The sequence below is a fragment of the Lagopus leucura genome, unplaced genomic scaffold (assembly GCF_019238085.1).
Source record: "Lagopus leucura isolate 7727_CA_CO unplaced genomic scaffold, USGS_WTPT01 Super-Scaffold_73, whole genome shotgun sequence".
NCBI classification, from domain to species: Eukaryota; Metazoa; Chordata; class Aves; order Galliformes; family Phasianidae; genus Lagopus; species Lagopus leucura.
Genome location: NW_024962252.1, coordinates 19,209,313 through 19,235,036, shown reverse-complemented (window position 1 = coordinate 19,235,036; position 25,724 = coordinate 19,209,313). Strand labels below are relative to the sequence as shown.

The 25,724-nt window shown below is 37.3% G+C and overlaps 1 protein-coding gene across 1 annotated transcript in view; it reads left to right on the top strand.

Moving 5' to 3' along the window:
• The window catches only part of EYS (eyes shut homolog), a 643,894-nt gene that overhangs the window by 282,528 nt on the left and 335,642 nt on the right, over positions 1–25,724 (top strand). Inside the window, exons 19-20 of the mRNA XM_042889745.1 lie at positions 20,334–20,458; positions 21,852–21,976. Coding sequence (XP_042745679.1) covers positions 20,334–20,458; positions 21,852–21,976 — 250 coding nt within the window. The remainder of the gene's footprint in view (positions 1–20,333; positions 20,459–21,851; positions 21,977–25,724) is intronic.

The window sequence follows — 25,724 nt, the reverse complement described above, 5'->3', positions numbered from 1 at the left end:
TAAATTGTCATCAGTGTTTGTAAGATACCACTAAGTGTAAGAAAACCGTAAGTTTTTCCTTCTTATTTGCAATAGATCTGCTTTTCTAAGAAAAATATACCGAGGGAAAAAAAAAAAAAAAAAAAAAAAAAAAAAAAGAGGTAATGGGGAAAAAAAAAAAATAACGTTTTTCATTTGGTCTCACTGAGAAGCTGAAACTATTGATTTATTTTAAATGTTCTTTTTTGTCCTTACTATGTTAGTTTTCTGCTTTTGCCACTAGCTGTAGTGTCTGTGCATATTTTAAGGAAGGTACGTATTAAGAGCAAAGCCTGGAGAATTTGTATATGGGATCACACAATGTTAAAATGGTGAAATGTTCAGCAACGATACTGTAAGGAGAAGACCACCACTGTGGCTAGTATGTAGAGCTTTTATTTAAAAGCATGTTCCTGTTTCATCCTCAATGACCTCTTTACACTTCATCCAGGAAGTTGGCATGCAGAACTGTTCTACATTATTCTTCCACAGTTACCTTGAATAAAGCAATACATGCATGTTAAAATAGTGCAGTAAGTACTACATTTGCACTTAAATGCTCTCATCGGTTTTTCTACTATTTTCTTTCATTGTGTCAAAATTGTTTTCATGTCTCTGAGAATTATTATGGCCTTGTCCAGCCTTTCAAAGAGGTACTTCATCTATTTCTGCAGGAGTACTGTTTTTAAGTGTTTTAACTACACTGATGGCAGTCAAATATGTCCCTTGATAAATAAACTGACTTGACAGTGTTGTTCTCTACTGCTGTTAAATGGAGCTATATGCTCTCTTAAAATGTCTGCTGTGCAGAAATTGCTATGGATGGTAGTAACCTGGACAGATTGCAATATTGTCTGATCATGCTTCTAGGGAATCTAAGGTAACAGTTGTGCCTTTAAATGAGTTGCTCTTAGCCATTAGAGACATTTTTTATATATCACAATTTCTCCTTGCTAAGGTAGTTTGCCAGCATTCCACCTTCACCACCATGGGAGAGCTCTTAGTGCAGCAACTAGTCATGAAAAAGTAGCATCTTTTCCCAGTGATACTTTCCTTCTCTTTCCTAAATAAAAATGGGTTGGGAAAGGACTTTGTTGGAGCTTTGTCAGAGTTTTTCCAAACTTTGTAGTGCTTAAAAAGCTGGGGAAAAAGGTTCAACAACATTTTATATCTGATTCCCTCTCCTAGTATATTGCGTAACACTTGAGTGCACAGTCTGCACAAAAACTTGCTTAATATGTAAATCCAGAAATTTACTGTTGGTCTGATGGGGATCTTGACAGGCAAAAAAAGTATTATTAGCCTAGTTAGGAAAGTACTAATACTTACCATATAAATTATCTAATTACTGTTGTTCAGTCATAGTAATAAGAGTTAAGACTTATTTATGTGTTTATGTTTCTCAAAGCCTGTTCTGTTGTCCAGTGCATGTATTTCACAATACCACATAATTTATTCCACTTACAATAAACTCTGAATGCTAGAATGGTACTTGTTACCACTATTTATTACTCACAGAGCTGTATCAGAAATACTGTAACAAGAGCCATAATGCCATATAATTGTACAATGATAAGCAAAACAAGTTAGATAAAAGTCTGTTAGAGCTAAAATGCTAAAGCAAAGCTCCAGGCAAGCTTAAGACAAATCCAGACAAGCTGTGCCTCGTAAGTCCCAGTTCAGCAGCCTTGCCGTGTTTCACAAACCCTGTGGGTTTGTACCCTCAGCAAGATAGTATCTTCTGAGCTGAAAGACTCAGAAAGTGAGATGCAGGGGACAAGCTGTGTTAAAACTACTTGTAAAACTGAGAATGTGTGCTCCAACCAAGCTTGCTACAGTTCACTTGATTTTGAACCATCCAAAGTCTAAATGGCATATACAGAATCAAATGAGACATCTGCTATGAAATTATCTCTGGGGATTCAATGGGGGTAGGGTGGCTGGTCGTGGTCTTAACAATAAATTAACTGTTAATCACCTTTTCACAATTCTGTTGTATAAATCCATTGGAAAGTATGGAGGATTCAGTAATTGCAAGCCTATGCTAATGGAAGTAGTAAAGCAAGTTTTATATTAAGGCTATCCCAGTGATTAACATCTCTCCTGTTCTCCTGCAGCATTTTATGAATTTTATGAGCTATTCATTTATAATATCAGCTGATAAACACAAAGGAGTTCAAGTCAAGCACAGTGAAGGAGCATGAAATACTGGCTATGACATGGCTATCACGTTAGGTCCTATAATGGTTCAGAGAAGAAAACCACACACACACACACACACACACACACACACACACACACACAAAAAAAAAAAAAAAAAAAGTGGACATGTATCTTTCAGGCTGTTGGTCTTAGCTTTCAGTAATTGAACTTGCATAGAACATCTCCATCTTTCGCAAATAAATTTGTATTCATGAGTCCTTCAAATATTAGCATAGACCTTAAGTCTATCCATGCTCTGGCCCTTGCCCAGTTGCAGTCTTTGACATTGGGTCTCTCCTGATGCTCTTTTCAGTGCATGGTCCCACTTTGAGATAACTGGCTATTCAAATCCTCACACACAGTAGAGCAAGGGCGTACAGAAAACAATAATGGAATTTAGTAATAGGCTGGCACAGGCTGTGTGGAAGGATTGGTTAGTCAAGCGTACTGATGAGTAACTTGTTTACACGAGCCTTCTTTTTTTCTGTCTCCTTCCTGTATCTTCCCATTATTGTTTTCCCCAATTTACGTTGATGTTCTTCCTGCTAATGGCCCTTCGTTTATAGTTCATGTGCCCTTAATTCCCTTAACAAAAAAAATACATGTAAATATTTTCGCGCAGATCCAAATTCTTCCTTGCGTGTCCTGTAAGAAACTTCTCTCCTATCATATGGATAATAATGTTCCCTTTCTTGCCAACTAAAAGGTTCTACTTGAATCCGTATTCTGCTGTACTTTACTAGCTCCTTTAATGTGCCATCACTTAGTGACCTAGAAGGCTTCATCTTTGTTAGAAGCTCAGTTATCTATTGATCTGTGGGGCTGATGTAATTTGGTTTGAGTACTTCACTTTTCTCTTTATTTCTTATGAAGACTTCTTATCCAGATGACCTTATGCAAACAAGGTATCCTTAAGTTTCAGACGTCCTTAAGGAAATAGGTGACTAATCCCAGGAAAGGCACCAAATTGGGTTTAGTTTTGAGACTTGCCCTGTTACAAAAAGCCTCCTATGTCTAGAGCAGTATCTTTGGTAATTTAGCAATAACCAAAAAGACAGCTTCCAAGAGTAAACTACTTTTCAACGAAAAGCTTTTATAATCTAGTGTACTCCTGTAGATTTTTCCCTCAGGATAGCTTTCAGTTTGGAACACTGAGTTCTTTTCACGTTCTTTAGGCAACAAAAACAGTACTTGTCTATAACTTAAAACTTTTAAAAATAAAATATTTCTCATGAGCAAAATTTGTAGATCCTGGTTACTTACAAGCAGAGAAAAATTTTAAATGTAAAGATGCTTAAAATGATGAGAAGCCCTAGAGAGCAAGCAGTAAGTTTTTTAGCTAACTAGCTTCATAAACACAAGACCTAACTACTGATACGTCCTGGGAATATAAAACTACTAACGAGGTCCATCTTATTGAAATCTGCTATGCATAAGTTAGACATCTATGTAATTGTATAGATTTTACTAATACTGAACAGACCAACAGGCACACTCAAACTATCAATCATCCTGTCTTGAAATGGGCAGTTAGATCGTGTTCCAGAGGTTGCAAGATAGGACAGGTATATGAAGTGGAGTGAATTGCCCTCAGGAAGCAACAACTGCTCCCCAGTATTAGATTACTGCTTTACTCTAGATACCAACGTTTTAGATGACGAGAATGTGGTTTGATGAATTCTTGTGTGAACCCTGAAGGAAATCTTAGCTTGTGAACATGACCCAAATCTTGTGATTCTGCTGCATTGTAGTGAAATGGCATGGTGCCTTTCTTGCCATGCTTTGTTCACCTCCTCCCTGCCCTCATGATGAGTACACTGGATCAATGAAAGTTAGTACAAGTAGATAAATGCATAGAAATAATAAAAACAGATGGAACAGTCAATTCATTGGTTTCATTTTGTATCTTTGTGTAGAGTACATATATATATATATATATATATATATATATATATAAGTATACTACTGCTTATTGTTTCCTCAGTACTTCCAATGCTCATCTGTGTACTCTTTGAAAGTTTACTTTTTAATGTTGTTATTTAATACACTTTACTGGTACATATTTTGAAAATCCAGGAGGGCCTCAGATGCTAAAGAGAATTCTAAGGAGAGTTCATGGTATTATTTAACCAAACATTTTAAGGGGCTAAAATTTTAAGAGGAGAGCTAAGGAGAATCTCTATCCATTGTTGAACGCTGAGGGCAATTTGTTGAGGATAAGGCTGAGGTACTTAAGGCCTTCTTTGCCTCAGTCTTTAATAGTAAGACTTGTTACCCCCTAGGAATACAGCCCCTTGCACTGGTAGATAGGGATGGGGAACAGAATAAGCCCTGCATGATCTACGATGAGATGGATCCTGTTCCGAAAGCTGGACACTCACAAGTCCTTGGAGCTGGAAGGATTGCACACTAAAGTGCTGAGGGAGTTGGTGGATGTGGTTGCCAAGCCACTCTCCATCATTCTTTGGCAGTCTTGGCTAACCAGGAATGTCCTGGCAGATTGGAGACTGGCAAATGTGATGCCCATCTTCAAAAAGAGCTGGAAAGATGATCCTGGTAGCTACAGACCTATCAGTCTTACCTCAGTGCTGGGGAATGCTATGGAACGGATAATCTCGGGAGCCATCATAGACCAATTAAAGGTCAACCAGGGAATCAGGTCCAGTCAGCATGGGTTTACGAATGGTAGATCCTGTCTGAAAAACCTGATTTCATTCTGTGACAAGGTGACCCGCTTAGTCACCTTGGATGAAGTGGGTGAAGATAAGGCTGTCAGTGTGGTCTGCCTGGACTTCAGTAAAGCCTTTGACACTGTCCCCCACGAAATTCCTGTGGAGAAGCTGGCTGCCCATGGTTTGGATGGGCGTATGCTCCACTGGGTGAAACCCTGGCTGGATGGCCAGGCTCAAAGAGTGTGTTAAATGGAGTTAAATGGAGGTCTAGCCATGAGCGGTGTCCCCCCAGAGTTCAGTACTGGGGACACTTCTATTTAGCATCTTTATTAACAATCTTTATAAGGGGTTTGAGTGCACCCTCAATAAGTTTGCAGCTGACACTAAGTTGGGAGGGAGTGTTGATCTGCCTGAGGGGAGAAAGGCACTACAAAGGGACCTGGATAGATTGGATTGATGGGACAAGGTTAACTGTATGAGTTTCAATAGGGCCAAGTGTCTGGTCTTGCATTTTGGTCACAACAACCCCAGGCAACCCTACAGGCTTGGGGAGGAGTGTCTGGAAAGCTGCCTGATGGAAAGGGATCTTGGTGTACTGATGGGCAGATGGCTGAATATAAGCCAGCAGTGTGCCCAGGTGGCCATGAAGGTCAATAGCCTCCTGGCTTGTATCAGCAATGGTGTGGTGAGTGGCACTAGGGAAGTAATCCTGTCCCTGTACTTGGCATTGGTGAAGCCTCACCTCGAGTAATGTGTTCAGTACAGAAATAACATTGAGGTGCTGGAGCAGGTCCAAATAAGGCAACAAGGGTTGTGAAGGGCTTGGAGAATATGCCCTGTGAGGAGAGACTGAAGGAACTGGGGCTGTTTAGTGTGGGGAAAAGGAGGCTGAGGGGAGACCGTATTGCTCTCTCTCAATATCTGAAAGGTGCTTACAGCGAGAGCAGGGTTGGTCTCTTCTCACTGGTGACAGGTGACATAATGAGGAGAAACGGCCTTAACTTGTGCCAGGGTAAGTTTAGGTTGGATATCAAGAAAAACTTCTTTACAGAAAGTGTTGTTAAGCACTGGTATAGGCTCCCCAGGGAAGTGGTTGAGTCACCATCCTTGGATGTGTTCAAAAACCGTTTGGATGTGGTGCTCAGGGACATGATTTAGCAGAGGGTTGTTAGAGTTAGGATAGTATGGTTAGATTGTGGTTGGACTCAATGATCTTTAAGGTCTTTTCCAAACTGAGTGATTCTATGATTCTAAGTGGTCCTTAGAAATTCTGAAATTGGCAACAAAAACACTTTTCCCTTTCATGGGTTTAGATGGAAATTTGCTGTATGTGGAGCTAATCTCAAACTCTTATAAAAATCTTTTGTATTCAGGAGTAACAAATTTCTCATTTCTAAGGATCAAGCATATTTAAGAGTAGTTGAGAATACCTTCTACTTTAGAGAAGAAGATATTTTAAACATACCACAAAATAATGATAGAAAACAGACTTTCAGCTGTAGGAGTGAAGTATCGTGCATGGATCTGTGAGGGTTTTCTGTGTTACTAAGCTCTCTGATTATTATCTTCTTAAAAAGAAAGCCATAGATTTTTTGAGTGTTTTAAGTAAATCATTAGTTAGATAAATTTTGTTCTGCTGTTTTGAGGACTTAATTTCAGAAATGCAAAGCATCTATAATTTCAGTCAAAACCAGTGATAGCCATTCATGACTTGAACTTCCTTGTTGAAAGTCCAAACTCAGTGTCAAAGACAAAGCTTAGAACTTCTTTTTCTTGTTTATTCTGACAAAGGATTCTTCTTATATCTGTAAGCCGAATGAAACTGAATAAAAAAAGAAAAGCTTGTTTCCTGATAGAAAAAGCCTTTCAAAAGGAATTTTAATATTGGTAACTCAATACTTCAAGAATCTCTTTGTTGCAGAAGGCCCTCACAAGCAAGCTTGGAAAAAGCTCTTCCACAGAGAGATATGAGCTCTAATTCCAAAATCTGAAGGAATCTAATTCCAAAAAACTGAAGGAAGCCATTATTCAATAAGAGTAAAGAGTATTTTTCTGCAGAAGACAAGATGCTTCAATGATTAATGCAAAGTCTTTTATAGGGTAAAGATTTTATGACAGCATGGGAAACAGTGGGGAAAATAAAAGATAAACAGAGAATGTTAATATAGACTGTGAGAAATAGATCTTTCCATAAACAGTAATGGAAAAGAATGAAGTTTGCAATGCAGTAGAAATTATGATGCCATTTGCAGTAACTTGGTAAGAAGAAAGATAAATGTTATTGATGCTATTTGGATAAAATTATTCTTAGTAGTATATTAAATATTCAGAAATGTGATCTTGCAGAGGAAAACACAGCTATGCTGTTATTCTACTCACTTGTTCAGAAGCAGATCTGTGAAATTATTTGATGTTTTCCAGCTGAGTTCTATGAATTGTTTATAAACAACTTTTTGCTAAGTTATTGCAGAGTCAGTAAATAAAATGTGTATATCCCTTCTTATACTGTTCTCATATTGATAGAACCATAGAGTCATAGAATGGCTTAGGTTGGAAGGAACCTAGAATATCACAGAATTGAATAATTGTAGGAGTTGGAAGGGACCTCTAGAGATTGAATCCAGCCCCCCTGCAAAAGCAGGCTCCCTACAGCAGCTTGCACAGGTTGGCAGCCAGACAGGTCTTGAATGTCTCTGTAGAAGGAGACTCCACAGCCTCTTTGGGCAGCATGTTCCAGTGCTGTTATCCTCACCATGAAGAAGTTGTTTTGCATACTGATGCAGAACTTTCTGTGCTCCACTTTATTGCTATTTCCCCTTGTCCTGTCCCCACAGACCTCTGAAAAAAGGTTGGCAATGTCTCTTTGTCTCCCACACTTCAGGTATTCGTAAACTTTAATAAGTTCTCGGTCTTCTTTTCTCAAAGCTGAACAGACCCAGGTCACCTAGCCTTTCCTAATAGGGGAGATGCTCAAAGCCCTTTATCATCTTTGTGGCCTTCTGCTTGACTCTTTCCAGGAGATCCCTGTCTTTTTTGTTCTGGAGAGCCCAGAACTGGAGACACTACTCCAGGTAAGGCCTGACCAAGGCAGAGTAGAGGGGGATGATCACCTTCCTTGATCTGCTGGCTATGCTTCTTTTCATGCACTCCAAGATTCCATTGGCCTTCTTGGCCAAGCTGCTGGCTCATGAGCCAACCTGTTGTCCACTGGGACCCTCAGTTCATTCTCTGCAGGGCTCCTGTCCAGCAGGTCATGTCCCAGTCTGTACTGATACTTGCAATTATTCCTCCTGATGTGCAAGACTCTTCACTTGCTTATGTTAAACTTCATCTGGTTTCTTACTGCCCAGCTCTCCAGCCTGTCCAGCTCTTGCTGCATGGCAGCACAGTCTTCTGGCATGTCAGCCACTCCTCCCAGCTTTTCTCATCAGCTTACTTGCTGAAGGTGAACACAGTCCCCTCATCAAGGTCATCCGTGAAGATATTGAACAAGACCAGACCTAGCACCAGCCCCTAGGGAACACCACGAGTCACAGATCCCTAACTGGCCTGTGTCCAACTTCTCATCTGCCTGGATCCTCAAGTCCTTCTCCACAGGGCTGCTCTAAGTGAGTTCTTCTCCTAGTCTGTACTTATATCTGGAATTGCAATGCTTTGCGCTTGTTGTTAAACTTCATTAGATTTTCTTGCTGTTGTTCCACTATCTTCAGGAGGCTGGAGGAGAGGGTGGTGTAAACAACAAAAAAAAATCTTCAGTTTCTGTCTTGGTTGGAACAAGCTAGAGACTGTTTTCTCTACATTATCATCTTTTAAGGACTTTTCTAGTAGCAACAATTCTCTAGGACAATTAGAAAGAATGTAATCAAGTGGATGGAAAGCTGCGTGAAGGAAAAGGTTCTGGGGGTGTTAGCTGACAGTTAAACATGAGCCAGCAGTGTAGCCAGGAAGGGCAGTGGCATTCTGGCCTTTTGCAGAAATAGTGTTGCTAGCAGGAGCAGGGAGGGTGATCATCCCCCTGTACTTAGCACTTGTGAGACCGTACGTCAAGTACTGTGTTCAGTTTTGGGTCCCTAATTGCAAGACATAAAGGCCCTGGAGAGTGTCCGGAGAAGGGCAGTAAAGCTGGTGAGGGGACTGAAGTGCATGTCTTAGGAGGAGCGGCTGAGGAACTGAGATATGTAGTCTGGAGAAGAGGAGGCTGAGAGGAATGGGAGTTTGTAGCAAGGTGGGTGTTGGACTCTTCTCCCAGGAAACAGAGATAGGGTCTTCAGTTGCACCAGGAGAGGTTCGAGTTGGTTATTGGGAAAACTTTCTTCTCAGAAAAAGTGGTGAGGTATTGGTACGGCTACCTGGGGGTGTGGTTGAGTCACCATCCCCTGGAAGTTTCCAAGAAATTAGTAGATATGGCACTGATGGATATGATCTAGAACGATAACAGCCATGGATTGATGGTTGAACTAGATGATACTAGGGGTCTTTCCAACTTTTAAAATTCTAGATTATAAGAAGAAATTAAAAAAAAAAAAAAAGTCTGATATGAAGCTGTTTTTCTGAATCCATTACTGAGACTCATTGCCTGAATAGCACAAAGATGACAAAACTGATGTTATGATCATTTACGTTGACTAAGAATCTGTTTTAACATATCCATGCATGTAGAAGAAAAAAACTGTAAGCCCAGAAAGACTTGTCTTCGAAGGATGGACCAGAGAGCTTTCCTGTTTATGAAGTATGAGTGTAGGTATGGAGTATTTTAACAAACAGCTGAATGCTGCTTTTTCATTAGTCCTTCAAAGACACACACATACCAGTTCCTGCTTTAGTTTTCCCCATACTACTGTATGTGAAGAAATGCTTGCAGTTTCCAATTGGATGGATTAATAAATAAACAAAAATAAACAAAAGAATGTGTTAACTTCAATATGGTTTCATCAAGGCCCAGTCATTCTGGCTATTTTACTGTATTCACTCTAGCCTGATCTTCCACAGATTAACCTTTCCTATAACATTGTCACACCCCACAAACTGTGATTTAGCAAGTACATAATTTATCACTTAGTACGAATGTCCATGATAACCCCAGTGGGAGATTGTACTGGCAGTAAAACCTGCTTTTTCTCTTAGGGAAAATAAAGCATGCCTCCAAATGGACTGAGGAAATTTCAGGTCTCTTATAATGAGGATTACTGCAGGAACACTACTGATAATAATGGAATGACCTTAGAACAGAACTTCTATTAGCTATTGTGTAGGTTGTGTTGTAGTTGTCCTGAATCATTCTGTGAGAATAAAAAGTCTTATTGGCTAGAGAATTTTATAAATAAAAATATGGTGTTGCAAGTAGTTTTGTGACTCTTGACTAGTAAAAAAGTAGTTTTGTTTAACACACATTGCACTTTTGTTATTATAGTCAGGAGTAACGCTCTAGCTATGATCTCTACTGCCTTAACCACTGCTTTGCTGTTTTTTTGTTTATTTGTTTGTTTTCCACACAAAGAGAGTGATAATACCTTGTGCTGATGTATCTAGCATTGTATGTTCTCAGGGGCAGTTCTCCTAAAAACAAGCTGCTGCTTACATTTACCCACTAGGGAGGTGATGAAGTCACCATCCCTGGAGGTGTTCAAGAAACTTTTGGATGTTGTTTAGTGGTGGAGAGTTATTGGTGGTAGGTGGACAGTTGGACTAGATGATCTTGGAGGTCTTATGCAACTCTGGTATTCTATGATATAATCAGACAATAATATGCAAAAGAGACAGGGGTTAAAAAAAAAAAAAAAAAAAAAAAGCAGTAAATGTCTTACATCTTTAAATAACTTTTGTATGCCTATGATGAAATCTGAAGTTTAATCTTAATCTGATGAAATCTGAAATAAGAGTGAACATACAGATAAGGTCACAAACTTAGGGTTTGTGACTCTTGTTCTAAAATCAGTTCTCTGAGAGAGAGTTTAATTATCCTTTTGAAATTCATTTTACCTTTGCAAAGTTACATTCCAGAGCAACGGATGATTAATATGGAGAATCTTGTAACTAAAACTCAGGACATAAATTTGAGCAAAAGTGGTCTGAACCTTGATCTCTTACAGTATATAAATGCATCTCCTCTTTTCAACTTTATTTTTTGTCTAAAAATCATTGAATGTTTTCTCTGATAATCGAAGAAAGAAAGCAGAAAGGCAAAAGATTACTCTTGCTATCTCAGGCTATAAATATCTAGGAGGCACTCTGGTGTTAAAGTAATGGGAACATAACTGTAGAGGAATAAATTGAAGAAAGCTCTCTAAAATCAAATATACACTCAAGTGTGTTATTATGAAATTTTTTCTTTTTGGTTCTCACTCACCATTCTTTAAAATAGAACTAATGTTTCCTGACAGCCCTGGAGAGCTATTATTTATTTTTACTTCATTCTAAGCAAAACTTTATTTTAGAGATAAATAAATGTTCTCCATTCTTGACAGTGTCTCCAAGGAGAGTTCCAAGGAGGAAAGAAAAGGAAAAAAAAAAAAAAAAAAGTAATATATACTAAAAAAAGAAATACGATATACTAGACTTGTAGCCGGTGAAAGCTTCATTGTCAGTGTTGTAAAATTAACAATTGCAGTGTCACTCTAGGGAAGAAAAGGATTTTGGAGAAAATAATCTGAGAAGAGCTCTCTCAGAAGACGTCTGTAAGTTGTGTACTGGCTGTTTTCTCAAATCCTTTCCTTAGAAAGATGCTCCAAAGTACAGCGAGAGAAGTAATTTTCAGTAGTATTACTGATATTAAGGCTGTGGACTCGTATTACTTTGAACTCTGAGCCAATAGCTTTATGGAGACTGTCAGTTTAACCCAACCCTGAAACCACCATAACAGAAAAGTTCCGTGCTATGGGATTGTGGAAATTGTTAAGGGTTCACACACACATGCGCACACAAGTATGGGAATCCTTTAAAACAGGTGTTGGGATTTTATTTCCCCTATTATTTTTTCAAAATTTCAAAGTAGAAGAAGGTTATAAATGTTTGTTAGGTCACATTTGCAGTGTTCAGACAGATGATCAGTTAACAGATAACTTGCTTTGATGTCATGCCTTCATTTTTTTTAGTTTCTCTTAGAATATAACCATGTCTGAGCTTAATGTAGTAAAAGTTCAAAAGCTGTGGCTGGCAGACTCATATTTAGACTGATATGTGAACCAATTTCCTCCAAGATGAATTCATTATGCTTGTCATCCGGCTCCGTATTTTTAGTGTTACTTGAAGGCCTTGGTAAAATTCACTGTGAAAGTTATTTGAAATACATAATGCAAAGCTCAGAACAGTGAAAGATCTGGAAGAAAGAGTTCCCAGCTGAAGGAAGTTGGTATTAGGATTTGATTCTACAGCAATGAGATGTCACTGGGATTCAGTCACTGTCAGTTAATTATAAATGCTTAGATTCTGTGATTGTGAATCTTTGTCTCTGTGAATTCACTATGATTGTGAAACTTCTGTCACAATCATAGTAGCATCCCTATAGCTATTGGTCTTGCTTTCAAAAAAATAGTTATAAGGAATATAACTAATGACGTTTTTTGAGTTAATACTAAGGAAAGCTTCTTGCATTTAGCACTAAACATCTCTGATAATGTTGAGGATGCTCAAATTATTTAGTTTTTCTTGCTTTCCCATTTTTTACTTTCTAAGCTTGTATGTGAGCATTGATTAAATGAATGATAAGGTCCACATCTGATCGATTTTTTTACTTTTTAAATTTAGAAGGTGAAACTCTATCACATTGAAAGTTTAGAATTATGGCTGAGATAATAAAGGTCTGATTCCAGTGGAAGTTAAAAAGGAAAAAGTTGCCTCGCAAATGTCAAGGCACCTTGTGGTCCAAGATGATTAAAACTAAACTGTTTGTTATATGAATCCCAAGGTGCAGCTATATCTCAGCTTCCATGACATTTAGCCAGTGACTTTTCATAGCTTGTTAATAATGTATAGCTATCTCAATATAAATTTGCAGTGACAGAGCTGGCCTGTTACAGTAGAGCTGTTAACTAGATTTATTTTGCACAGAAAATGAAGATTTGAAAATGCAGATTTTGACTAATGTCAAAAAAGATTTCACATTTACGAGATTATTTTACCCAAGACAGTTGATCAGGAAAGGTGCTTCTCTCACTGATCTATTATTCTTCCTGAAGTCCTATTACCAAACCAAGAAGTATTAACAAAACATTACCCTACTCATTAAGATTAACGCTCATGAAGAAAAATTGATGTCCCAAACAGATTTTACAGTCTGGACTGGTCCATAAAGTTCATTGATTTTACTGGGTTTAATTATTCAAATAGACAGGTAAAGGTTACAGCATAAATGCTCTCTTATAACTACTGTTACTGTTAATCCTTGCTCTCAGATAAACCTAATAAACTCTGTATTGCAGAAGCCATGGCTTTTTTTCTGAACCTTATATGTCACAGGTATACAAATTATTCATAAACTATAAAAGGTCACAAGGCAGATGAAGAAAGAACAGGAGAGTAGAGGATAAGGGTATAGATAAAAAATAGACTCACAGAGCAATTAGTTGCAAAAGAGACTTGAAGACCTATGAGTTATAGCAGCATATGAATTAAAGTTGTGAGGAAAAATTTGGTTGACATTTGCGTTCTTTCAGATTTTCTCTGAGGGTAGAAGCTTACTCATGCATTTAAAAAAAAATTACACCTGTAATTGTCACAATCAATCAATCAGTCAATTTTTCATTTTCATTTAAGTCTTTTTATAACTCATGATTTCATGACTTCGATGACTTTGGAATTTTTTAATTTTTTTATGTAGTATTCCATGTAGTAGAAATTCATGCATGTCAATGGTTCATAGAATTCAGAATTAACATGAAATAAAACTTTGATGACAGTTATTGCTGCTGTTTGGTTTTTTGTTTGTTTGCTTGTTTTCCCCAAGAGTTTTGTGTAGGGCATTCTGAGCTTTTATTTAAAAGAGTGGTTTACCTACTCTTATGGAAATGCAATCCATAATCAGCAAAATACATATATTTTGGCAACCTTGAATTACTGTGGAACAGCTCTGACGAGGCTTGAATGACTCCACTTCTGCATAAGACACTTAAACTAGTCTGTGAAGTTCATTTATCTCTTAGTTAAATATTTCTGATACTGTTCTAAATACAAAATCTGTTATTTGTATAGAAGTATCACAGATTCACAGAAACACCAAGGTTGGAAAAGACCTACAAGTTCATCCAGTCCAACCATCCACCTATTACCAATAATTCTCACTAAACCAATCCCTCAGCACAAAATCCAAACGTTCCCTGAACACATCCAGAATCGATGACTCCACCACATCCCTGGGCAGCCCATTCCAGTGCCTGACCACTCTTTCAGAAAAGTAATATTTCCTACCGTCCAGCCTAAATCTCCCCTGGCGCAGCTTGAAGCCATTCCCTCTAGTCTAGTACTTGTATTTTTTTGTTTAAGTAACTGCAAGATTTTTTTCTGCAGTTTGTGTTTTGTTCAGTAACCATGAATTTGGGAGACTGTGGCTAGTTGAGTTTATGCTGGAGTGTGAAGAATCAATTAATTAATAGATACCTCTGCCACCCTTTTAGCTTTCTTCTTTAAAAAAAAAAGTAAAATGTTACTTTGATGCAAAAGCATTGATGTTCTTAAGTTCGATCTGACCGTCTCTTCACTAATGGAAAAATAACCACTTCATTCTTCTATGTATGTTCTGCAGATTTGTTGTAAGTGTATGTCTCTACCTTATTGATAAATCATAATGTCCGTTTCTTTGCTGCATTTGCCAAGTTAAATATGTTAATTGATATAAAGATCATCAGTGAAGGGCTGGCATTGGTCTTATAAAGTGCAAAAGATGCTTCATTACATTGTAAAAAATTACATGTGAAGACAAGGATGATTATAATAAATTGCTGATCTGACCCACTGTTTAGCAAGAGTAGGAATAAGACATCTGCTGCACTTTGAAACAGAGCAAATTAAGTAGATAGCACTTTACCTGACCTCTGATTGATAAAATATTAAATATAAAATACTGATAAAATAGAGATAAAATGTTAATGTTATGATTTCATATATAGTTCTGTAAATCTACCTGTAGTAAAGTTATTAATAATTACATTGTGTTTTCTTCTTACTAATGAAATATTTGATAGGAATATTTAATAGGGCTTGATTCATTTTCTCTAAATAGGTCAGCCAAGTATATGAAGGCAGCGCCCTAATAACTCAGTTGTCTTTCTGCCTATACAGCTCCCTCACATTGAAAGGTCAATTCATCATTCTATTAATGGGCAGGTCCTTAGACAGCTAAGTCCTCATCCGAAATGAGTTATCTTTCTTTTAGCCTGATCTGTGTATCCAGGCCAGCTGCAAGCTTCTAGATTGTTTTTATACCATGTCCATTACAGGTCTGTTCTCTAGTACCTTTCCCACCTGTCCCCTGATTCTGTATGATGCCTCACTCGATTTAAGTATCCTAGCCATGTTGTGCATAAAGCCCTTCAGACTGTTCCCTCCGCTGTTACTGAATCCAAGTACCACAGTGACTGTGAGGCAAGAACAAATAGCAGATTCTATCAAATTATAGTGAATCATAATGAAAACCATAATGAAAATCATTTAATTAAGCAAAGATGTTGAAGATGACAGATCTTCCCAACATAATGCTGTTATTCAGGACCCAGAGAGCAAAGTTTTCTTACTGCTTTGCAATGACTGTACCTTCCCAGGTGTCTGCAAACACTTTTGACATCAAATGTGTATGAAAGGTAAAAACTTTTAATTTTCTTGCCTAACTAGCTGTATGGGCAAAATGATTCTCGGTGTCATCAAGACATAACATGAGGATCACAGTTGTCACCACCATTTTTTCAGGTGAGAGTGCAGCTCTCACATGATGGAATCATCTAATGATAACTTCTCAAGCCAAACTTCCCATTGGAAGCTGAATTTGAAGACTGAACTATAATAGAAACATGGTGTCTTTCTATCTATCTTTTATGATATAAACATCTTTTCTTTAAGCAGAGATGCTTCTAGCCAGAGTAGGGCTGGAAGTGTCTCTGCTTTGTAACTCCCAATATTCTTCACAAGTACAGGGATACAGGCAAGGAAGGAGAATCCCATGCTAGATTGATGCTAGCTACTGGGAAGACAGGAGGCTTGCACTAAGAATGCAAGTCTTCCATGAGTGCAAACAGTCCTTGTCCCAAAGCTGGTGCCTTTATTACCTCTGATGAAAGAGGTGTAAAACCAGTCATAGAACCAGCAGAGCAATGTTAGATTATCCTCTCTTCCCCCCACCAGAGTCAGTGTCATTGGCTCCAAGAGCAGGGCCTGACCCTTCTATTCTTTCCGTTTCATGATGATTTTATTTTTGTTCTCAAGATAGAATTCAAACAATCATACTTTACTTTTTAAATTTTACTTTCATTTTCTGTTTCTTTGGTGATTTTTTTTTAAAAATCACTGCTGTTTGGATCCTTGTTCAGCTGTAATACCCTGCCGTAAGCCTATTATTCTTTTAATACTCCTGCTGTTTATCTTCTTAGCTCTCACAATGCCTTTATCTGCTAAAATAATAACTGAAAAACTCAACTTCCTCATGGTGTAACTTCTCATCTGAAGAACTGTATCAGCCAGTAGTCCTGAGAGACAAGTATACAGAAAAGCACCTTTAAACTTCCCTATATATTTTGGTCCGAATTTAGGAATTTCAACTTGGAAGTGCCTCACATGTTTTGGTTGCATTTCAGGATCAGTTTGAGTCACTGGAGGTGAGTTGATGACTAGCTGATTTTGATTTTATTTTTTTTTTTCCCCGATCTTAACTATTCTGTTATTCTGAGAAATGATAGAATGAATATGCTTGCCATAATCTTCACTAACTGGTCAAAATTAAATTCTGAAAACATTGTTTGTTTTTTTTTTTTTACAGAAAATTAGCAGTGTTTTTCTGCTGCCTTTCACTGTGGAACTATTGATTTTATGTTGATACCTTTGTAAATTTAAAAACACAGCCTTCACAGTGTGTTCTCTTTCTTTATCAGATAAACTCTAGGAGTTATTTGCTACTAAACCTGGATATGCATTTCTTTCTAAAGGTATAAATTGTTTTTTATTAAATTTTAATCAGTAGACACGATCTGAAGTGGTCAAACCTTGATATGAAAGCTATCTAAATACCTGTGTTTCATTTGCAGAATGGCCGTATCCCTTGTGCAAATTTATTCCAAAGTTTTTGATTGGGTTTAATGCCACTTATAGCACAAGAATTATTTTCTGTATCTACTTAAAATTTTGAAGTCTTTTTAGTTTACTTTCTTTTGTTTATGTCTCTCCTAATCCTCAAAAAGAAATCAGTTATGGGAAGGGCCCATGTGAAGGGGAAGAACATATATATAAATACAAGGAGGAGGAATGAGGGAAAGTGCAGGCAAACAAAAATTTCAGAAATGACTGAAGTTCTTGTCATCTCTTAAGAATCATTAACTTCATTAATACCCTCAATAAGATTTGTTGCAATTTTAACAAAGTAGTTTAGGAAAGCTGCTGACATTAAGATGATGTCTTATGAATTGCAAATAGTTATCAGTAGCATGCTTACTGTTAGTGATTTCATAATTGTTCACTTAATAGAGTGCCTGCCTCTGCAGTCAGGAAAATCATATCATTTATATACAATTATGCTATCTGAACACCAGCAAACAACATCGTGGTATTGTAGTATTAACAAAACAAACAGAAACAAATTAAATATTCTTTATGTTGAATAATTACCTAACGTAGGAAAGGGAGTACATTCTTGCAAGTACATGCAAATTGATAGCAATTCATAGCAAGAGTATACATGGCATATAAAAAGGTGTCCATTTAAAGCTTCCAAATGGATATTTCTGAAAAAGACCTTTAATCTTTTCTTCTGTGCTTGGAAGCAAGCCTTCTCACTACGCATAGGCATTCTGTCTGGAGTTATAAGTTTGTAGTTCTTCCAGTTTGTTTTAACTGCTTTTTTATTTTATTTTTCTAAAGCAAGATGCCTTCAAGCATACCAGAGTACAAGGTTTTAACATTAAATGTGTTTAAACTGCCCCAGATATCCCTTGTTTAGTTGTCATTTTTTCTGTTATTTGCCAACAGAATGTTATTTGCATTATCTTATTGGCATTCATTGTTCTGATTCTCCTTCCCAAATCTTGGAGAAGAATCTGCTTAATAATGTTGTATAGTCAAAGGAAAGACAAAGGTATATACAGAAAATAATCTAAACTTTCAGTGAGAAGGAACATCCTATGTGTTCTCTGCTCCATTGAGGAAGAATTCTGTGATTACAACAGTTAGATAAAGAAAGCTAGGTAGGATGAATCCAGTTCCAAATTAGATTCTGATGTTTGGCAATTATATAAAAGTCCAAACTATATTTTATTAGATTTTGTTTTAAGTTTTGTAGCAGAAATGCCATACAGATCACTCTATGTCTCACTCACTAAGGCTTATTCATCACTTTTCTCTCACATATTGTAATTATTGTAATTTTGTATCAGAAATAGTGTTGCCAGCAGAAGCAAGGAAGTGATCATCCCTCTGTACTCAGCACAGGTGAGGCCACACCTATGTACTGTGTTCAGTTTTGGGCCCCTCACTACAAGAAAGACATTGAGGTCCTGGAGCGTGTCCAGAGAAGGGCAGCAAAGCCGGCAAGGGTTCTGGAGCACTACTCTTACAAGGAGTGGCTGAAGGAACTGGGGTTGTTTATTCTGGAGAAGAGGAGGCTCAGGGGAGACCTTATCTCTCTCTAAAACTACCTGGAGGGAGGTTGTGGCAAGGTAGGGGTCTGCTTCTTCTCCTGTGTCACTAGCAATAGGACTAGAGGGAATGGCCTCAAGTTGTGGCAGGGGAGATTCAGGTTGGATGTTAGAAAAAAACTTATTCTCCAAAAGAGTTGTTAGGCACTGGAACGGGCTGTCCAATGAGATGATTAATTTGTCATCCTTCGAGGTTTTCAAGAAATGTTTAGATGTTGTACTGAGGGATGTGGTTTAGTAGGAAGTACTGATGATAGGTAGACGATTGGACTGGATGATCTTGGAGGTCTTTACCAACCTTGGTGATTCTATGATTAGTTACTTGCAATATAGTAGCATATGCTTCAGTTTGTACATTTTCCAAACAGTGTAACATCACTGTATTCTGTGGGTGGTATGGGCTTTGGAAAATCTGTTCTACTTTCATCGTCTTGATAGATTCCAAATTACCATCATCTGGAATGTATTCCATATAAGGTGAAAAAATGTTTCAATAGTCAAGGAAGAAATCAAAATATAATTACCAATAAATAATACTATCATTCTTCTTGAACTGTTACATCTACGTTATGTGATCCAGCTCACTTCTCTTTTGCATTAGGATCTGGAAAGCTAAGGTAAACACTGCAGATATTTCATTCTAATGATGTATTTTGTATTCACACAGTGTATGGTATCTTGAGGTGTAAGTGACATTTACTCAAAGGCAATTTGTTGATGTACTCATCTTCCTGTAAGTGGGGCATAAAGTTTTATGTTCTTCATTATAGACAAGGAGACGTGCAAGATGTATGCCACCCAGCTGGTAACATTAGATTTTGAATACATTACCTTGTGTGAAATGTATCCATATTAAAACACATCTCAACAGATTAAATGTTGTAAACACCATTTTGGGGCTCTGCAGAATGCATTTGAATCTGCACAGCTGTGGATTATGTATGCAAGGGTATATTTACACAATCATTTTCACTGAAGAGATTAGCAAGATTTCTGAGTTTCATTAGAGGTATTGCTAGTGTGTTTGGTCAATTGTAAAGTTATAATATGTTGAAGTATATTATGAACTGTTTATATTAATGTTGAACTATATTATGTTATGGATCTTCTTTGGTGTTAATGATCATGGGATTTACAACAAGAAAAGTACAGAAAAAGTTGCTTTAAGTTGACTGATATTTGATGATTAGAATGATAATAAAAAACATGGTCCCCAAAGGTTGACTTCTATGGTGTAGCTATATTTGATAGTGTAACATTTCTCAACAAGCACTTTTCCAAAGAAAAACTGCAGCTGGTTTACTAAATAAACTATATTATTAGGCAAACAGACACCCCAAACCACGATAAGAACCATGTTAGAAGCAGCAAACTGCAGTTGAGATTGTTGGGTTTGATCATCATCCAGGTACTACAGTTCAAATACAAAATTTGTGGATAATTTTTGCCATCATAAATCCATCTCCATGGTTTTCAGTGAAATGCCCCTTAAGTTGGAAAGGAATACATGACATTGTGTTTTGTTAATGTGCACGGATTAGATGAAATGTTTTCGCATAAATTATTTTATACAATTGACTATGCATAGTATAACACATTGTACTGTTTTCTTCAGGTGTCTTGCTGGATTTTCTGGACAGTTTTGTGAAATAGAAGTTAATGAGTGTAATTCATCACCCTGTCTACATGGTTCAACCTGTGAAGATCATGTCAGTGGGTACACCTGTCAGTGTCAGAAAGGTAACCGACATTTGACGGGGCACTGGTTAAAATTTCATCTGACTGATGAAAATTTTTGAAAATTTTAACTTCAGTATTCTTATTCCACACACTGTCATGCTTACATCTGCTGGGTGGAATGCAGTTGTTTTCTTGTGCTTCCATAGATCAAATTAAACAGCTATTGCAATTTAGGGAAGTATGTCACAGTTAGCCCACATTGTCCTGCAGTCTCAGATTTAATCTTTTCAGGACTATATCTCATTTATAAGGCAATATATCTTTGGCTTACTAGGACTGCATTACTTTTAGGAATAAACCTACACCTAGATGAAACTTTTTATTTATTTATTTTTCAATATTTTATTTTTTAAATGTTTTTTGTGTCTAAGAGACACTCAGTAATCTCTAAAGATGCTGAATTCTTGATATATGAACCACTGAGTGAAAAATTTCTGGTCTTTGACATATAGAGGGCCAGAATTCGTGATCACAACAGTCCCTTCTGATCTTCAGAGTCTGAGTTATAACCTGTCTTTCGTAGTATACACATTTTTTCATAACTGTTCACTAATACAAATTACTTAAAAGCTAAGATGTATTTTTTTATCAGTATTTTGCTTCAAACACAAGAAATTAACAAATTCAAAAAAATATTTTTTTAAGCTACTGATAATGTAAGTATATTTGAATGTAGACTTTTAAAAATTGCTTACCAGCTAAGGGCTGTAACTTCTGTTTCTACACAATGCAGTTTCTCTCTTAAATATTTTCCTTTCTTTTATGTACTGTTAACTGCTGTAATCTGTCTATACCTCCAATTTTCTTTCCTCAGTATGATGATTATGCACAAATTTAGCAGGTTAGAAAGATAAAAAAAAATAGGTATTTCCATACACTTTCAGTTCAAATTTCAGGAAAAAAAAAAAAAAAAAAAAAAAAAAGTGGCTTGGTTTGCACTCTGCAAATCTGAGAAGAGATTAGAAGTTTCAGGGAACATTTTACCCTTGACTATTCTTAGACACAAGAGAGCTAACAATACAGATAATTCTGTAGGTGAAGGGAAACTTGTGAAGTCAGTTAATTCAGGTAATCAGGAATATATCCAAGTTTTATTCATTTGCTTACCTATGTCTCTATGGAAATAAATATCAGCAAATATTCATTTCCCCAAGAGATTTTCAGTAGAGTATGAATGTAACGTCTGTATTGTTTGGGTTCTGACTTTTTACTGCTTTTTTTTTTTTTTTTTTCCCTCTACTTGGGGAAAACACAGTTCAAAGATACTTCATTGTACTATCTCCCATATATTGTATAAATAGATGTGAGGATTAATTATAGTTGCTCATAGCTTTATGTTTGATTGACGGTTCTAAATTTTAGTGTTCTTTTATTTGTATCTTTTTCTTGGCAGGATGGGAAGGCTTGCATTGCGAGTTAGATGTTGATGAGTGCACATCCAACCCCTGTATACATGGCATCTGTGTTCAGAGTGACCCCAGTTTTGGTTATTCCTGTTTTTGCAAGCCAGGATTTGTGGTGAGCTGCTAACATTCTTTCTTCTCCTTTACTTAACCTGACTATTTGTTGTTGCACAGAAAATGCTGTATATAATCCCTTTCCACTTTATCCTTACTTAGATAAAACCTGGCCTTGCAGAAAAATTCAATATTTTTGCAACGTCTGTCTTTGTTTTGTTTACTCATTTTATTAACTCTAACATTCCAGAGAACCATATACAACAGAGAACCATATTCACAAAAAGTAAAAAAGATTTATTGTATGTAGTGGCTTTATCAGTCATCAGAATACATTAATATTTTTACATATGTAGTAAGATTAGTCATATTTCAGACTGTCCTACAGATTTATGTTTTGAAAATGAGTTCCCTGAAAGTAAATCAATTTCTTTGAATGCTTATCACTGTGGGCTTTAGTCCTGTGTTTTATTTTCTCTACTTAACATCTCAAAAGAATCCTTTGATGATGGTTTAATGTGTTAGGTTATTTATCTAAGATTGAAATTTTCACTCTGTCTCCACCACTTTATGCTTTTTCTTAATGCTGTTGGAGATGTGCAGTAGATATCTACAATTTGAGCTTGTAATTCACCTTATTACACTTCAAGTTTAAATTATTAGTATAATTCAATATTTTGGGGTTAGTAACAAGGACAGTAAGGAGTATATGATCTTTTACCTAAAAAAACAGTAAGTATTTTTTACCTCTACAACTCTAACTTTGATACTATTAATTGATTTTCTTTATAAATTATGACACTAAGGATGATCAGAGGGCTGGAGCACCTCTCCTGTGAAGAAAGGTTGAGGGAACTGGGCTTGTTTAGCTTGGAAAAGAGAAGGCTTCAGAGAGACCTCACTGTGGCCTTCCAAGGGAACTTGAAGGGAATGTATGAACAGGAAGGGGAATGGCTGTTTGCAAGGGTGGATAGTGATAGGACAGGAGAGGTTTAGGTTAGATATTAAGAGGAAGTTTTTCACTTAGAGGGTAGTGACACACTGGTACAGGTTGCCCAAGGAGGTTGTGGATGCCCCTGGAGGCATTCAAGGCCAGGCTGGATATGATTCTGGGCAGCCTGGTCTAGTGTTTGGTGACCATGCACACAGCAGGGGGTTGAAACTATATGACCATTTGGTGGTCCTTTACAACCCAGGCCATTCTATGAATTGTGCTAATTTTAATATCTATTAATTATTTGATTGCTGTATTGAAGACTGTAAAACAGAAGGAAAAAATTGCTGTGAATAGGACTCCTATTTACCTTCACAAATTCTGTGCAAACAAGTGAAGAAAGAAAGAAATTTTTGGACTTAAGAAAGTTGTAGGGTTTTCTCCCAAAGCAGAAATTTGTTTAAAATCAGTGAGGGAAAAACAAACCATATAATAGAGCAAAAAAGAAAAAAAGTGGGAAAAACTTCTGTCAATCCTCAGTTCTTCTCAGGCAAAGTATTTATCTCTGTCCCTTATGCACATTCTCTCACATTGTAGCTGAATATTTAAGTACATGTCTAAGAGTACAAGTGTTGACTGGGCTTCTCCATAAGAGAAGGCAAAGCTGAAGCCAAGGAGCAGAGAAGCAGGTGTGGTCTATGTCCTTACAGACAAGGACTGGAGTCCCACAGTGCCTGAACAAGGAAAGCGGAGTAAGTCTAGTGATGGTGGTAACCACGTTCATTCAGAAAGTTCAAGGGCTGACCATGGTCATAAGGCAAGCCTGAGGTTAAGCCAGGATGTGAATGTAGCAAGGTCATGGTCAACTAAGTGCTAGGTTTGCTATAGTAGACTTTACCTTCACAGTAAGCTACAATTTTCATTTATGTTTAGATTAAGGGTCAGTGACAAATATCTGAGTGTAAATGAAGCTTCTGAGATCATGAAAGTGAGACATCTCTCATGTCTTTCTCACATTTTAGCTCTTTTCACAGCTTTCCAATCCAAAGTTTCACAGCTGCACCATACCAGAGCTGATCTTGAGCTGAGGGAACTAAACCTGTGAGTGGTATGGAAGAGGATGCAGTAGCAGATTGCAGAAGTGTTAGTGACAGGTTGATTAGAGCCTCAGTAATAAATAATATCACATCAGTAAGCACTGATGTGATCCCCAACCATGAGCATTCTCTTTTCCAGGATGAACAAGCATCAGTTCTCTCAGCCTCTGCTATATGGAAGGTGTTCCGACTTGTAATGATCTCTTTTGGCTCTTTGCTTGCCTCTCTCCAGTAGCTTCATATCTCTCTTGTACTAGGAAGCCCAAAAGTGGACACAGTACTCTAGGTGTGGCCTCACCATTACTGCGTAGAGGGAGGGCATCATTTCTTTACTTAATGGCAGTGCTTGACTCACCCAGTGCTGCCACTGTTGTTGATCTTCTTTGGTTGCTTATTGTTGGACTGTGTTCAGTTTTGTCATCCACCAAGACAAAAGTTGCTTTCTAGTGTGTCAGCCTCCAGCACGTACTGGTGAATGGAGCTTTTCTATCCCAGGTGCAGAGCTTTGCATTTCTCATTCTTGAGTTTCCCGAGATCTCATATTTCTTCAGCCTCTTGAGGTCCATGTAATAGTAGTAGACTCATCTGACTTATCAACCATTCCTCCTTGATTGTGTGTCACATGGAAACTTACACCTCTAGGGTGATACTAGTCTCCAGGGTACAATGCTAGCGACTGGCCTTCAGCTCGACTTTGCACTGCTGATTCCTAGCAAGAGGCCTTTCAGCCTGATAGTTCAGTCAGCTTTTAGCAAATTTTGCCATCCATTCTTTTAATCCCTTTTTTACTGGCTTGTCTGTAATAATATAATGGGAGAAAGTGCTGAAAGCTTTACTAACCTTGGAATAGAAAACGTTCACTGCTCTCCCCTTATCTGCAAAGCCAGTCGTCTTGTCATAAAAAGCTATTATGTTGGTAAAAGCACAATTTCCTCTTCATAGCTCATTGTTGACCATTTCTAATCATGCTCATGTTTGTCCTTTCTCTGCACAGAAATCATAAAATCATAGAATCATAGAATGATTAGTTTTGATGGGGACCTTTAAGATCATCTTGTTCCAACCCCCCTGCTATAGGCATGGACACTTGCCTCTGAAAATGGTTTCTAGGAGTAGTTAGAACATCAGCTGCCCAGAAACTGAGGTGAGGCTGACTGGCCTGTAATTCCCTGGATGTTCCTTCTTGCCAGTCTTGAAGATAGGAGAGTCATATGCATTCTTCCAGTTGCCAGGAATTTCTCCCATTTGCAGTGACTGACTATCTGTAGTTTTTTAAAACTTGTATTTTACCATAAATCATGTACTAGTGCATATAGTCTGACTAAATTTACTGATGATCTAGTGAAAGAAGGAATACAAATTTCGTAGGGAGCTTTTTTGCATAGTACAATGGAGATAGTTGATACTTCCCTGCAGTTCATAGCAACTTCTGTTGTGATTGTCTTCAAAAGCAGGTTGGCTTTGAAAACAAGGTCAGGATGGAGAATATATAATTTGAGAAATACTGTCTTTTTATTTGGAAAATACTCAGATCTTCATGAGAAAATAATCTCATTTCATTCATGAAGTATTTATACTTCTCCTACCCAAACAACTGTAATGGAGAAGATCATTGTGCTATTTGGTTAGTATTTCTCTCCAAAAACCTGAATACCAAATAAAACTATCAGAGAACAAGTTTAAAATCTGTAGGAATTATTTTTTCACTTAATGCAAAATGCATTGGTACAAGTCCATGTTTCATTGCACTGTAGAGAAAAAAATTAGAACTAAGTCAA